Source organism: Kwoniella shivajii, chromosome 3, assembly GCF_035658355.1.
Source record: "Kwoniella shivajii chromosome 3, complete sequence".
NCBI classification, from domain to species: Eukaryota; Fungi; Basidiomycota; class Tremellomycetes; order Tremellales; family Cryptococcaceae; genus Kwoniella; species Kwoniella shivajii.
This window is the reverse complement of record NC_085910.1, coordinates 1,760,991-1,773,785: the sequence shown is the minus strand read 5'-3', so window position 1 is coordinate 1,773,785 and position 12,795 is coordinate 1,760,991. Positions and strand designations below refer to the sequence as shown.

The window sequence follows — 12,795 nt, the reverse complement described above, 5'->3', positions numbered from 1 at the left end:
ACGCGATCATATGGGGGCTATTCACGATGTGCAATTACTAGGGTCATACATGATCCTGCATGATCAAAAGTCGTTATATAAAAATCAGAATTAAACAGACAGATCAACGTGTATAGAATAAACTATAAAGGTCAACAATTTTCCGCTCGAGTCTGTCCGAGACAGAGGTACGAAGAGTAATAAGAAAAATATCCATATAAACAGAAAAGAGAAAGACGGGTATATATCATAATTCTCGAAAGAGAACAAGTCTATTGTCCAGAACGAAAGTTTCCGGTATACTCTCTTCCTTATTAAAGTATCAATAAACCGACACCTGCTCCGATGACACCTAAAACCATGGTCATCCAGCCTCCTACGGCACCTTCGACACCCATTGCTTGTCGTCTTGAGGCGCCACCTGTAGATGCGTTAGCCACTGCCGCTTCAGCTGATTGAAGTACGACAGAGTTGATGGCGGATTGGTAAGCTTGATAATCTTGAATTGTACCTTCCGCTACGTTGGCTGTAGCTACAGTAGGTAAACTGTTGAGCACGTCAGCGACGATCCAAAGGGGAACGCGTCTAGCTTCGACTCACGCAGTGGTAGGCGCTGTCCAAGTGTAATCGGTGTACACACCATCTCCAGGGTCAAGCCAGTAAGTAGTGGTCCGCATTGGTTTACCCGTGGTTGTTGGTGTGTTACCTACTACTCGTCTGTAAAGTGGAAGGGATGCAGAGTCAGTAACGTTATTGGCAGAGAGTGTGTTCATTCAAAGCCGAAAAGATCACTCACTGTGTAGTGGTCGCTGTCTTGGTAGTCGACGTTTTAGTGGTAGTAGGTGTATCGTCATCGTCATCCGCGGCAGTAGTAGTTAAAGCGGTCGTAGCAGTCAAAGCGGTGGTGATTCCAGCGGCTCCAGTGATAGTACTTATAACTCGAGTCGTAGCGTCTCCTAACGCATCTGTACCAGTTGAAATAACGACAGTGTCACCTTGCTATTGATAAGGAAAACAGCGATCAGCTCAACTCGTAGAATACCCCAATGATTTATGAGGATGAAGAAAGGATAAACATAACTCACAGCCCAAGTATACGTGGTAGTGAATCTTTGAGCTAATACATTTGAAGCCAGGAGCAAAGCTGAGAACACAGTTGAAGACGCGATGTGCATTTTGTTTGGTCGATTTGATTAGTTGTGAAAAGGAAAACTAAGAGGTTGATCGATTATAACAAAAGGCGAAATTGCGTACAAGGCTGGGCTTGAAAGGAGGGTTAAATTGCGCAGTAGCCTCTATTCGTTTTACTTCGATTGAATGTGTTAAACGATACGATCCCACTGTCGCGAAAGACACCCTATTATACTCAAGAATCTATTCCTATCAGATGCTGCAGAGAAACAGAGGAGACGAAGATGGTCCAGGCGAGAGCGCGTTGATACGAGGTACTAAGATTTGATGAAGGGAAGGAAGGGATGATTTACGTTGATATCGGAAAGCGTTTGATCGTTCTTTCGGGCGAATATGCAGGCCCGTTGAGCTCAATCTACCGATGCGTTGATATTCAAGGCAAGTAGAAAGTTATGTAGGTATGTTTGATATTGATGAATGAGATGAGATAAATAAGGAGGAAAACAAAAGTTAATTGATGGAATACCCTGTGACCATCCTTTTAATTTGTATATGTGGGAATCCCTTGGCTCTAAAGTGGCGGTGTATCTGAATCACGATTATGGTTTATTTCTAATGCTATTTGTAATGCCATTAGGATATCACTTTGTAATGTCAGGAAAAACATGTGACCAGGGCGACAATCGAACCAAACAAAAAGGACCCTTCTCGCATTCACCGCAACATCTCATTTGGGCATTCGATCGGTGTTTTGGTGAATGTGGCAGACATTGACTACTGGAATTGGCTGTATTCTTCGATCCTCACTCGTATAATAATTACCCAAAATATGCATGGAATTCTAATCAACAGCCAAAACGATATAGGTATCACACCAGGATGAGAATTAGCCACTTCTAACGTGTAAAATGCGTTCCCCATTACACCTTCACCATTCCCCTTCTGAACGACATACCACCCACCTCATTTGCTTCAACTATCGCCAACAGTTTATGAAGATCCGGCCAGAGCATCGACTTGGCCATCCACACCATTCAATTTGGGTAAACCCAGTTCTTCTCTGAGCAGATCTGTGTAATATCCTTTCATTTGAGTTTCTGTCGTTTTGGTTGTTTTCTGTACGATCCCATATAGATCCTCTAACGACCCATAATCGTAGATCAGCTTCGACTTCACACCCCCAATGATTATCAAGTTATATACTCACCTTCCCAATCGGTACTCTTACTTGCGACTGTAGTACCACTTTTCAAACCTACTAAAGCTAAAGCACTTTCTCCAGGTTGTATCCTACCTTCTTTGTCTGAAGGTTTGGAGGGATCTATAAACCAACTTTGAGTAGCTCCATCAAGCAGGTCGTGATAAACTCTTCCGGCAACGTCTATTACCAGGTATAAGCATCTTTCATAAAAAGCTATATCGAGACTCACCAATCACATCAACGGTGACCTCACTATCGGTCTCGTTCAGTTGTCTGTATACGAAGCCTTTGGCGGATTGATAGTGGACATTCAAAGAATCCTTTGAAGAATCGATTGCGGAATTAGGTGTTGGTAATTGCGTAGCATCCCCTTCTTTGGCAAGCTCAAATATGTCTCCGTACAAAAGACATCGCCAGGCAGTTTGGTCAGGCTTAGCAGATCCTGGGTTGACTTCCACCGCGATAACCCTTAAAATACAATCAGCTCGGTTGCAAAAGCATTATGCTCACCTAATTTTGAAGAAGACTCCTCGCTCAGTAGCTCCTTCTGTTGGCGATAACAAAGCGCTCGAGGGAAGATCCTTTCGATTTTTCTTCAAACGCACTAGATCATCGAGCCAGATTCTTTCACCGCCCCACCACAATCCCTAGATGTCAGTGACATCTCTCTCAACGACACAACTTACTTGATACAATGTCTTCTTCTGATCTAAAATAGCAGCCATATCATCCGCGCTGATATCTTGGTTGTCAGGTAACACGTCAATCTTGTCTGTCTGAGCCCATGAATTGGTGATGCTCTATTTGCACATCAGTACTGCTCAGGAGAGAGTCAAACTCACCGAAGCAGTCTTCAACGCTACACTCAATCTAAAAACGGCGTCCTCATATTCTCTACTCATCTCAACAAACTTTATTCTTTTAGCCCAATGACCTTTCCAACCTCTACCCAAAGTAGCTTCTATCTCATCTTTAGGTTTACCTTTCTCTTTAACAGCTTCTTTTTGAACGCCTTCTTTCAGTACTTTCTCGGCGTGATTTCCTATACTGTCCCAACCTCTTTCACCGCCTAGCAGTTCATTTCCGACTTGCCAAGGTAATATATCTTTACCGTCTTTTATCACTTCTTCTTGAGGACTGAACATGCCCAGTGGGCGTATATGATATTCATAGTAATGAACTATTGTACTTGCATCCAAAGTTGAAGGTGCACTGCCACCAAAAAGCGTCCAAGCTGATGACGCTGATGCAGAAGCTGTATCACCTATCACTCTAGTTTTCAATGGAACATTAGAGATCAAACCTGGCCAATGTGTTATGGGTTCAAGACCAGCGATTGATAAAGGTGGGGTGATGGTATTTATTCTGAACCAAATGAGTTCACCTCGTCCTAAACAAGTTTCAGCTGATTTTTTATATATATCGACTTACGGAATCGTCGTTGTGACCTCAACTCTTCTGCTCGGTCAGGAACTACAGCGGGTAAGGAATCTTCATCCTCCTGTACCACCCTCTTCTTCTTTAAAGTTCCTTCCTTCAATGGTGAACTTCCTGATGGTCTTTTGGTGGCTGAACCAGGCATAGATTGTCTTCTTCCTGCTCCTTTACTATATTTACATGTGCACTATCACGGGCATATAAGCTGGTAGTTCACAAGACTCGCTTTGCACTTACGGTTGAATGGTCATCTAATGGTTTGGAAGTATCGAATAACCATATTGCGTGATCTGCGAATTCCGGTACACTTCGAAACTATTATCTCTCATCAGCCCATGGTCCGATAATATATTACCGAGCTTACTTTGAGAATATCAGGCGAGCCCTACATATACACGAGTGGGTAAACGTCAATTCTCAACCTCCAAGCTGAAGCCAAAACTCTCGACTCACATAGAGATAATAATCCGTCCTGATATCACCTCCGGGTTGTTTCTTTTTATGAGCGAACAATTTATATCCATCTGGCATGGGAATTCTCTGTCTCGTAGCTGCGAACACAAACCATGTCAATATACGGTACACCGAATCATGCTCCACTTCCTTTTCCGGTCTCCTACGCACAGCCCCTTGAGAACATCGTTCAATTCATCCTCCAGCGATAAACCTCGTTACTAGCCACCGATCAAATACTCACGATCCACTTTCAACCTCAATTCAACAGCCAATTGTTCAGCTATCTTAGTTTCATATAAATCTATCTTAGTTCCCCTTACAGGTGCTTCTTCATGCCATGAATCATCACCTGGACGATGAGTGGTATCTGGCCATCTTGAAGGATCACCATCTGACCTAGGCCAAGCAAGCGATGGATGTGATGGTTTAGACATCTCCCTTTGATCTCTCGAGTATCGATGTCTTCACGCCTTGATAGATATGTATCTATCTACTGAGAAAAGAATTGTAATGTTGGACATTGATGTTTGGTTACCTTTTTTCCTTTCTACGCGTTAGTATAAGGGGACAGAGTCATGACGGAATCAAATTTATTTCAACATTTTCAAAGTGAACGCAATTCACTAAAATATAGATCATCCCATCCTGCAGCAATCACCTACTTTCTACGTAGATATACCTTCAGCTTCAATCCCCAAATCCGCAGACGGACAAAAGGCATATCAAAAGCTGAAATGATTGGACTCAAGGGAGTGCTGAATGTAAGTACTCCCCTGACGGTCTCATATCTTCTTCACCTATCTACAGGACCTTTGGAAAATGACCTTACTTGTCTGCCTGTAGGTCATCGACAACACCGGTGCGCTCAGAGTAGAATGTATCAATGTGCTCAAAGTGAAGACAAGGCTAAAGTCGACTGGTACAGCTACTGTTGGTGAGTGATCAACGCTGCCGTATCACACAGGCTGGTGAAGTACGCTAAAACTCGTCCGTCTCAGGCGATGAGATAGTTTGTGTGGTAAATAAAGCACGACCGATTCCAGCGAATGAAGTGATCAAAAACCCTTCATCTTCAACTAACATACAGAAAATCAGAAAAGGAGATGTTCGAAGAGCTGTAGTAGTCCGAGTGAAAAAAACCGTTCAAAGGCCTGATGGAAGTGTTGTCAGGTATGTCCTCTTGATCACCTCCAGCCCCTGTGATCGCCATAGGAGGAGAGTTATCTAACGATGTTGGTACAATATAGATTTGACGATAACGCAGCTGTGTTATTGAACAATAAAGGAGAAATGTTAGGTACGAGAATAGTCGGTCCAGTAGCTGCAGAATTGAGAAAATCAAAAGGTGGTGCGGCCGGTGCAGGTGGTAGATGGGGTAAGATATTGATGTTAGCTCCAAAGGTAAGTTTATCAATGTGATCTCCAAATATTCGAGGCGAGTGACTGCTGATTTATTCCAATTCATTCTGATATAGGTCGTATAACTGTAATCACTCATATAGATGCATTTCTCCTTATCAACGATGTTGCACATGAGATGATATCCCCTCATTAGACGCGGCATTCCATTCTAGACATCTTTGCACGTCAGAGATCAGTGTATTGCTCTGACTTTATAGCGATCGACGGATGATAAAGTAACGCATACTAGAGTTTGTCTTCGCAACCATTGAAAATCTCATTCTGACTGCTATGATGACCTTGTTTGAGCTCAATGGCTGTCTCCCTTCTAAGTGGTCTCGACCAGGAGCGGATGCCACAGGAAAACACCCAAGGCAGCTCTGTATACATGCCATCGTTCTTACACGTTATCCGTCAACACTCGTTTGCAAAAAGAATGGCATAAACAGCGCGTGAGTCACCGTTCTATCGTACCAGTTCATCACGAGAGTATATCGCTCCAGCATAATGGAAGCACGCACACGCCTGAGATATAAGCTCAAGATATCAAAGACATTTGTGTCAAGTGAAAACTATTAACATAGACAAGGACTGATGAACAGCGATCATTCAAAGAACATGACAGTAGTACCTGATCTGGATAGTTGGGCTTCCAGATTCACCTTGTTCTTGTTCCAGATTCTTGTCTGCACGAGTAAACGTATATACCGAGGGATCAGTTAATAACATCAATAATTGAATTGCTATCTCCGTCATGGTGCTAGACTGTTAACCGAGGTCAAAGCTGGGAACAAAGGAGTGCAGCTACTCCGTACTGCATCATGTCTTTGGAGAGTTAAATTTGAGATCGCTTCCAAAGTAGTCAATTTGGCCCAATAGCAACATGTCCTCAATCTCAAAGCTCAAGTTGTTCCGAAGACTACGTGGATAGCGAAGAGGATCCGGGATCATGTGTGTATCAGGGCAGATCCTCGTTGTATGAATTCTAAATGATCTAGACTTTAACGCCACTACCGCCTTTTGCTCTGGCCCTGTCTACTATATCAACCTTGTGCGTTTCGATCTTGTCCCTTTGTCTTACTATATATATGTGCATTTCCAGTCTATAGCGATACTTTCGAGAAGGAGATTTCGGTGAGAACCACGGGTTTTCCGATGCTACATGAGGAAGCATGAAATACCAATCAAAAGGTCACCTCCTCGTCCCTTGTATATGATTGCATTCCCACTTGCAAAGAACCTCGCCGGCGGTATGGTTGGTAAAACGACTTTGAAGATAATTTGCAATTCAACAAAGTTCAACAAATTCCTTTCAAGTATCACGGAGTCGGGCCGATCTACCTTGTACGAAAAGAATTGAAAGTGGTTCCTTTTTATGCATGGTTCTCTTTTCCCTTTCCAATTGTCTACCCCGCAAATACCATTTATTACGAAAAGGATGAATCTCAGGGAAAACGAATCAGATGAGCTAAATATTCGCGTAAATCTGAAAGAAAGTGAAGAAATCGTGTGGAGTTGAATGAAAATCGTATATAAATCATAAAGAGATACCTTCCACCGCATTCGCCCATATACGATTATATATACTAGACAAAGTCACAACTCACTAGCATTCCTTTCTTCCTTCCATATTAGATAGCAACACTATTCAATAAATCACACGAAAACACAACAACAATGTCCCTCCTTCGAACTGCCCTTTCAAACGTTACCAGGGCGACTCCCAGAACCGCCCCTATCGCCAAAGCAGGAGCTACCTTCCTGAGGGCCTACTCTACTCCCACTTCCCCCTTGGGTAAAGATGAGAAGAACGATGCATACGAGAAACATCGAGTGGAAGTAGAACCCAACATGGCTTCCATTGATGAATCTATCACTTTCACTCATCCCAAAGTGAGTCTACGTTATCAGTCCCAGTCTATGCTCCCCCGGCACAATCTGGAGATCCTATGAGCCTCATCTATCATATCTCTTCTTCTCGTTCCGCGCATCAACAGCTGACAACACGTTGTCAAATTTTAGAAATGGGACAAACACCCAGGACACGATATGCAAAGTGGGGATTTCGGTAGACATACCAAACGAACCCTAGCTTCATTCTCAATGGACGGTAAAGTCTGTCTCGTAACTGGTGCCGCAAGAGGTTTAGGTAACATGATGGCTAGAACATTTGTTGAATCGTGAGTGACCAACTATTCTTCGTTTTCTTCTGTTATGCTTCGCATGCGGTTCCTCCCCTTCCCCGTGTCCTCTCCGTTGTGCTGGGTATCATCCTTTCAGTTCCTCGTCAGTTTGTAGAGATGAACAAGAACGGCGTTTCTCGGAGTTTCGCCTTCCTTTGTTGAAACGAACCTCGCTTTGGTCAAAGTTTGAAAAGACCCTGATAGAATGCTCGTGCTGATGGGGTATCCACAGTGGGGCCAATGCGATCGTCCTGGTCGATCTCAAGAAGGAAGATGCTGAAAAAGCCGCTCAAGACCTCGTCAAGTGGTTTGGTGAGTAATCGCTTCATGTCATACAACCAATCCTCCCTCGGAATGCGGGGGAGATTCCTTCACGACGTCAAACCTTCGTGATATGCCCCGTGCGCATATATACAATAGCTGACTTTGGTACTTTGTTTATTTAGTCGAAAATGGAGAAGCTGAAGAAGGTGAAATTGAAGCACTTGGATTAGGTTGTGATGTCTCAGATGAAGCTTCCGTTCAAGCAGTATTCAATACTGTCAAAGAGAAATTCGGTAGATTAGACGCTTGTGTTACTGCCGCTGGTATCGTGGAAAATTTCGTAGCTCATGAATACCCCACTCAAAAAATCAGAAAGTTGTTGGATATCAACGTGATGGGTGAGTTCATAGTTGAACAACAGCTTCATTGTCTCTGGCTGATGTTATCTGTTGTGTGACTAGGAACTTGGTTCTGCGCTCTCGAAGCTGCTAAACTCATGCCTGAAGGTGGATCAATCACTCTTGTTGGATCCATGTCTGGTTCCGTAAGTTCCCTCCACTATCCAGCTCAGCGAAGAAAGGCGATCAATTTCAGGAAAGTTAATGTGTCTTGTACATTGACAGGTCGTCAACGTCCCTCAACCTCAAACCCCTTACAACTTCTCAAGTGAGTCATATAACCTCATGCCCAGACCTTCCTGATTTCTGCTGACGTCTCACGACGTTATAGAGGCCGGTGTACGACACATGGCTCGATCACTCGCTGTTGAATGGGCGACCAAAGGTATCAGAGTAAACTGTCTTGCGCCAGGTAAGCTGTGAACCTTGATCTCTCCAGATATCCCTCGTGCCATCTTGCTATATGCTGACTCTCGAACATAGGATACACCCTCACCAATCTCACCAAAGTAATCCTCGATGCTAATCCAGTATTGAGAGACGAATGGTTGCATCGAATCCCAATGGGTAGATTAGCAGATCCATCAGATTTGAAAGGTGCTGTCATCTACTTAGCATCCGACGCTTCTAAATACACTACCGGTGCAGAAATCGTTGTGGATGGTGGTTATACTTGTTTGTAGAACAATTCTTTGTGTCTGCTGATAGGGTCGAGGGGATCGGGCAAGTGATATGGACATTTTTGCGGGATAAATAGAACTTAAATGATAAAGTCAGATGGAATGAAAATGGAATAATGTACATAGATCAAATTTAATCAATAAACAAAATCATCATGCAACGAAATTGGTGTATATTCATGAACATTATCTTTGCTCTCAATGGGCATGTTATAGCGGTGCTTTGTGTAGCTGGTCAGTAGGGATACATCGGCACTGGTGTAGATATAAAGCCCCTGCCGCCTGCACGCCCAAAATTGTGGTCACGTTGCAAAATACAACCTGACGAACGACTGTTATATCGGAGACCACCAAAATGCATGATTGATCCCCATGAAAGAGCGACCCCAAGAATATAAACTGACATTAAAAAGTTTACTCTTCGTCCTCCTCCTCGCTGTCGGCAGCAGCGACCTTTCCAGCTTTGTAAGCTTCGATCTTCTCTTGGATTCGAGCTTGTCTCTCTTCTTTTGAAAGTTTGGAAGATCGAGTCTTCTTTGACTCGGCCTTCCATTTGGCAACATCTTTCTCGGTAGGAGTGAAAGTTGGGTCTTCTCGGATCTTGGCGTAAGCGTCAGTGTAGATTTCCTCAATGTCGGCAGAGGAGACATCGGCGGCAAGGTATGAAGCGAATTGTTTCTTGAATCTAGTGTGGTGCATCAAGAATCAGCATTGACAAGGGAGGTTCGTGCATATGGGTGAAATTGATTACTCACCGCTCATCATCTTCCTCCTCAAGAGACTCCATGTATTCAGCTACGTGACCACCGACAATGTATCGTTGGAGGACTTCAGCGTCGATAGCTTTAGTCTCAGGGTCGAAACCTGGGAATCTCTTTTCGTTGTGAGGAATGAAGATACCACCATCTGAAGCACCTTTCATAGCACCGAAAACTCTTGCACCGGTTGAAGTTCTTCTAAGACCGACATCGAGGTATGCTTTGAAGGGTCTTGGTTCATCATCACCGAGAGCTTCGGTAAGTTCAAGTTCTCCTGAAGGTTCAACAACACCTTCGTATTTGTCGGCAAGACCAAGTTTGGTCAAAGCTCTTCGGGCAACCAATAATCCGGTAGCGTAACAGGCGGTCCAGTTGGTCAATCCATGTTCAATACCGTATTTAGGAAGTTCCTTGGAGGAAGCGTGTACAAGTACGACATCACCCTAGAGATAAAATATTAGTTGATCATTCTCTCCCACAAGACTGGACGTACTTGGATTTTGGCGTAAACGATTTGACAGATGACTTGCTTGTTGGTGATTCGAACAACGAGTCGGTACTATGCGACGAGTTATCAGTATCCACAATCTCACTTTGCATTCCACCGCAACACTTTTGTAAGATATTCGTTACTCACCTTGGGGGAAGCGTACTTGTTCTTAGCCTGAGAAACGAGAGCTCTTCTGGCTTGGTAGTCGGTCTTACCCTCTCTCCTTCGTCGTGGTTTGACTTGGTACCTAGAGAAGTAGGCGTCGTTCTTTTGGTTTTTGACGAAAGGCATTTTGATCGTCTTTTTGGGAAAAGGGTTGAAGGACAAGGAAAGAAGAAGAAGAGTTTAGCAATGGATTTGAAGGTTTGACGGTTTCGAGTATGCCACGAAGGATAGTGCAATGTCCCACAGTGTCCTGAACGGTGGAAGATGCTCTACGGTGAGACAGAGGAAAAAGCGACCAATTCAAACTTTTCATTTGGGATAGAGTACCGGCGTTTCCTTGATTTTGCTTATTTCCCCGAAGCCAGCAAATGTGGCACACTCTTTTGATGCCGTCATTGGATTTACGTAATATTCGCCTCCACGTCAGACGTCCACCTGATGATCTACAAATACGTAGCTTGATATCTTCCTATGTGGACCCGCTCTTCAATACTGCACATTCTAACAGCTTATCGAATAGCGCACGCCAACATGCACATCCCCTTACCTTTAGCTCTAGTGGCTTCGATCCTCCCCTTGGTTCAAGCTGGGATGTATGGTGCTCCAGTCTTGAATCTCGATGCTAAATCTTTCAAGAAAGCGATGGCGACTGAACATGCAGCTGTAAGTTATTTCGTACTTCACTGTGCCGCATGTCCTGTATCAATGAAGAAGGGCGCTGACCTGTGTGAGATCGCTCAATAGATGGTGGCATTCGTAGCACCATGGTGTGGACATTGTAAGAATTTAGGACCAGAATTTACATCAGCAGCATCGTCGCTTTCACCTTTAATACCATTCTACGCTATAGACTGTGATGATCAATCCAACAAGCAATTATGTGCGGAATATCAAATTCAAGGATTTCCAACTATAAAAGCATTTCCAAAAGCTTCAAAAGGACCTGCGAAAGACTATCAAGGTGAAAGGAAAAAAGGTGCTTTAATAGAATACGCCAAAAACTTAATTCCTGATAAAGTTAAAAAATTAAGATTGGACAAAGAAGGTAAAGAAGATAATGTAATGAAAACTTTCCTGAATGATGTGAGTTGTTTATTCGAACCCTTCTCATTGTGTCTTCGAGTTTATCTGACACTATATATATTTGACATATATCAGAAACCCACCCTACCACATGTGCTACTCGTTCATCCATCAGCTCCGTCAATCCCTTTCTTGTGGAAAGTGTTAGCGCACAGATTATCCGGAAAGGTGAATCTACTTTCGCGTACAAACAAATAAAAGCCTCCAGCTTACGCATATTCCGATAGATGCACTTGGGTTTCATCCGAGATACACCTTCACACTCTTTACTTACGTCTTTGGGTGTTTACGATCCGAAAGATACGACTAAAGATGCCACTCGAGTGATCTCTTTCCCGGCTGGAGCGACTTCCAAAGATGGTTTGGTACAATACGAGGGTGAGTCAGCATCCCCATGAACTGAAGTGGTCCTATCAGGGGATATAGCTCACCTATTCGATGATTCATTCAGGCGCAATGAAATTCAATGCGTTGCTTGAATGGCTGCAATTCCAATTAACAGGTGAAACGTCGACGTCTAACGATTCTGAAAAGGTGAACAAAAAGCAAAAACCAATCCAAATCCCCGATCCATACACCACTTCTTCTGATAATACCGATTCATCTTCGTCGGAGAAAGAGAAAGAGGAGAGATCAGTGAAAAGTGAAGCTGCAGCTAGGAAAGCTAAATTCGACGAAGCTGAAAGAAGAGATAAAGAACGTCGCGAAAAAGCTGAAGCTGCTGCGAGAGCAACAGCTGATCAACCTGGAGAAGATCAACAAGAAGAGTTGGAACTGACTGAAACTATCGCAAACGATGCTCCTGATGCTATACCACAGGAAAGCGTCTTCCAAGACGAAGATGGAGTAAAATCAGAGGAACCAGCAGAACCAGTTCCTGAACAAGCTCCTATACCTGTTCAAGATGATAACGAGGAGCAACAAGTTGAGAAGACTTCTATACCACATGAAGAACTCTGATCTGTAGATTGGTCTATCAAGTAGTCGAGAGTCATTCCTCTTCATATGCATAATTGTGCTGTTTCTAGAGTTGACGCCGCAATGGGCTTTTAATGGCTTTTTATCGAAAAGATGAGCAGACAAAGGACACGGTCGTGTACCATTACCTTTACACAGCACGAGAGCGATACTTGATTGCTGCCACTACAGATCTTGCTTGCCCAGCTGTG

At 43.6% G+C, this 12,795-nt stretch overlaps 6 protein-coding genes across 6 annotated transcripts; 3 read left to right on the top strand and 3 right to left on the bottom strand.

The window, feature by feature from the left end:
- Nucleotides 1-293: 293 nt before the first annotated feature.
- On the bottom strand, nt 294-1,154 carry IL334_002843 (uncharacterized protein; the record flags this gene model as incomplete). Its single annotated transcript, XM_062934581.1, has 4 exons — nt 294-525; nt 580-696; nt 776-978; nt 1,065-1,154. The coding sequence occupies 4 exons, from the start codon at nt 1,152-1,154 to the stop codon at nt 294-296; spliced, it is 642 nt and encodes a 213-aa protein (XP_062790632.1).
- A 946-nt stretch (nt 1,155-2,100) lies between these two features.
- Nucleotides 2,101-4,638, bottom strand: IL334_002842 (uncharacterized protein; the record flags this gene model as incomplete). Its single annotated transcript, XM_062934580.1, has 11 exons — nt 2,101-2,249; nt 2,318-2,491; nt 2,541-2,779; nt 2,822-2,904; nt 2,998-3,111; nt 3,154-3,695; nt 3,743-3,935; nt 3,986-4,063; nt 4,113-4,133; nt 4,202-4,299; nt 4,446-4,638. The coding sequence occupies 11 exons, from the start codon at nt 4,636-4,638 to the stop codon at nt 2,101-2,103; spliced, it is 1,884 nt and encodes a 627-aa protein (XP_062790631.1).
- Nucleotides 4,639-4,938: 300 nt separating this feature from the next.
- IL334_002841 (ribosomal protein L14) lies at nt 4,939-5,688 on the top strand (the record flags this gene model as incomplete). The annotated part of the gene is made up of 5 exons (XM_062934579.1): nt 4,939-4,965; nt 5,048-5,138; nt 5,203-5,374; nt 5,452-5,605; nt 5,680-5,688. The coding sequence occupies 5 exons, from the start codon at nt 4,939-4,941 to the stop codon at nt 5,686-5,688; spliced, it is 453 nt and encodes a 150-aa protein (XP_062790630.1).
- Nucleotides 5,689-7,282: 1,594 nt separating this feature from the next.
- Nucleotides 7,283-9,133, top strand: IL334_002840 (uncharacterized protein; the record flags this gene model as incomplete). Its single annotated transcript, XM_062934578.1, has 8 exons — nt 7,283-7,498; nt 7,628-7,785; nt 8,021-8,100; nt 8,235-8,450; nt 8,514-8,596; nt 8,676-8,718; nt 8,782-8,862; nt 8,934-9,133. 8 exons carry the CDS (start codon nt 7,283-7,285, stop codon nt 9,131-9,133), a joined length of 1,077 nt encoding a protein of 358 aa, XP_062790629.1.
- A 411-nt stretch (nt 9,134-9,544) lies between these two features.
- On the bottom strand, nt 9,545-10,669 carry IL334_002839 (uncharacterized protein; the record flags this gene model as incomplete). Its single annotated transcript, XM_062934577.1, has 4 exons — nt 9,545-9,815; nt 9,886-10,331; nt 10,382-10,447; nt 10,526-10,669. The coding sequence occupies 4 exons, from the start codon at nt 10,667-10,669 to the stop codon at nt 9,545-9,547; spliced, it is 927 nt and encodes a 308-aa protein (XP_062790628.1).
- A 405-nt stretch (nt 10,670-11,074) lies between these two features.
- IL334_002838 (protein disulfide-isomerase domain) lies at nt 11,075-12,586 on the top strand (the record flags this gene model as incomplete). The annotated part of the gene is made up of 5 exons (XM_062934576.1): nt 11,075-11,206; nt 11,288-11,626; nt 11,702-11,794; nt 11,854-12,004; nt 12,078-12,586. The coding sequence occupies 5 exons, from the start codon at nt 11,075-11,077 to the stop codon at nt 12,584-12,586; spliced, it is 1,224 nt and encodes a 407-aa protein (XP_062790627.1).
- Between the last annotated feature and the right edge of the window lie 209 nt (nt 12,587-12,795).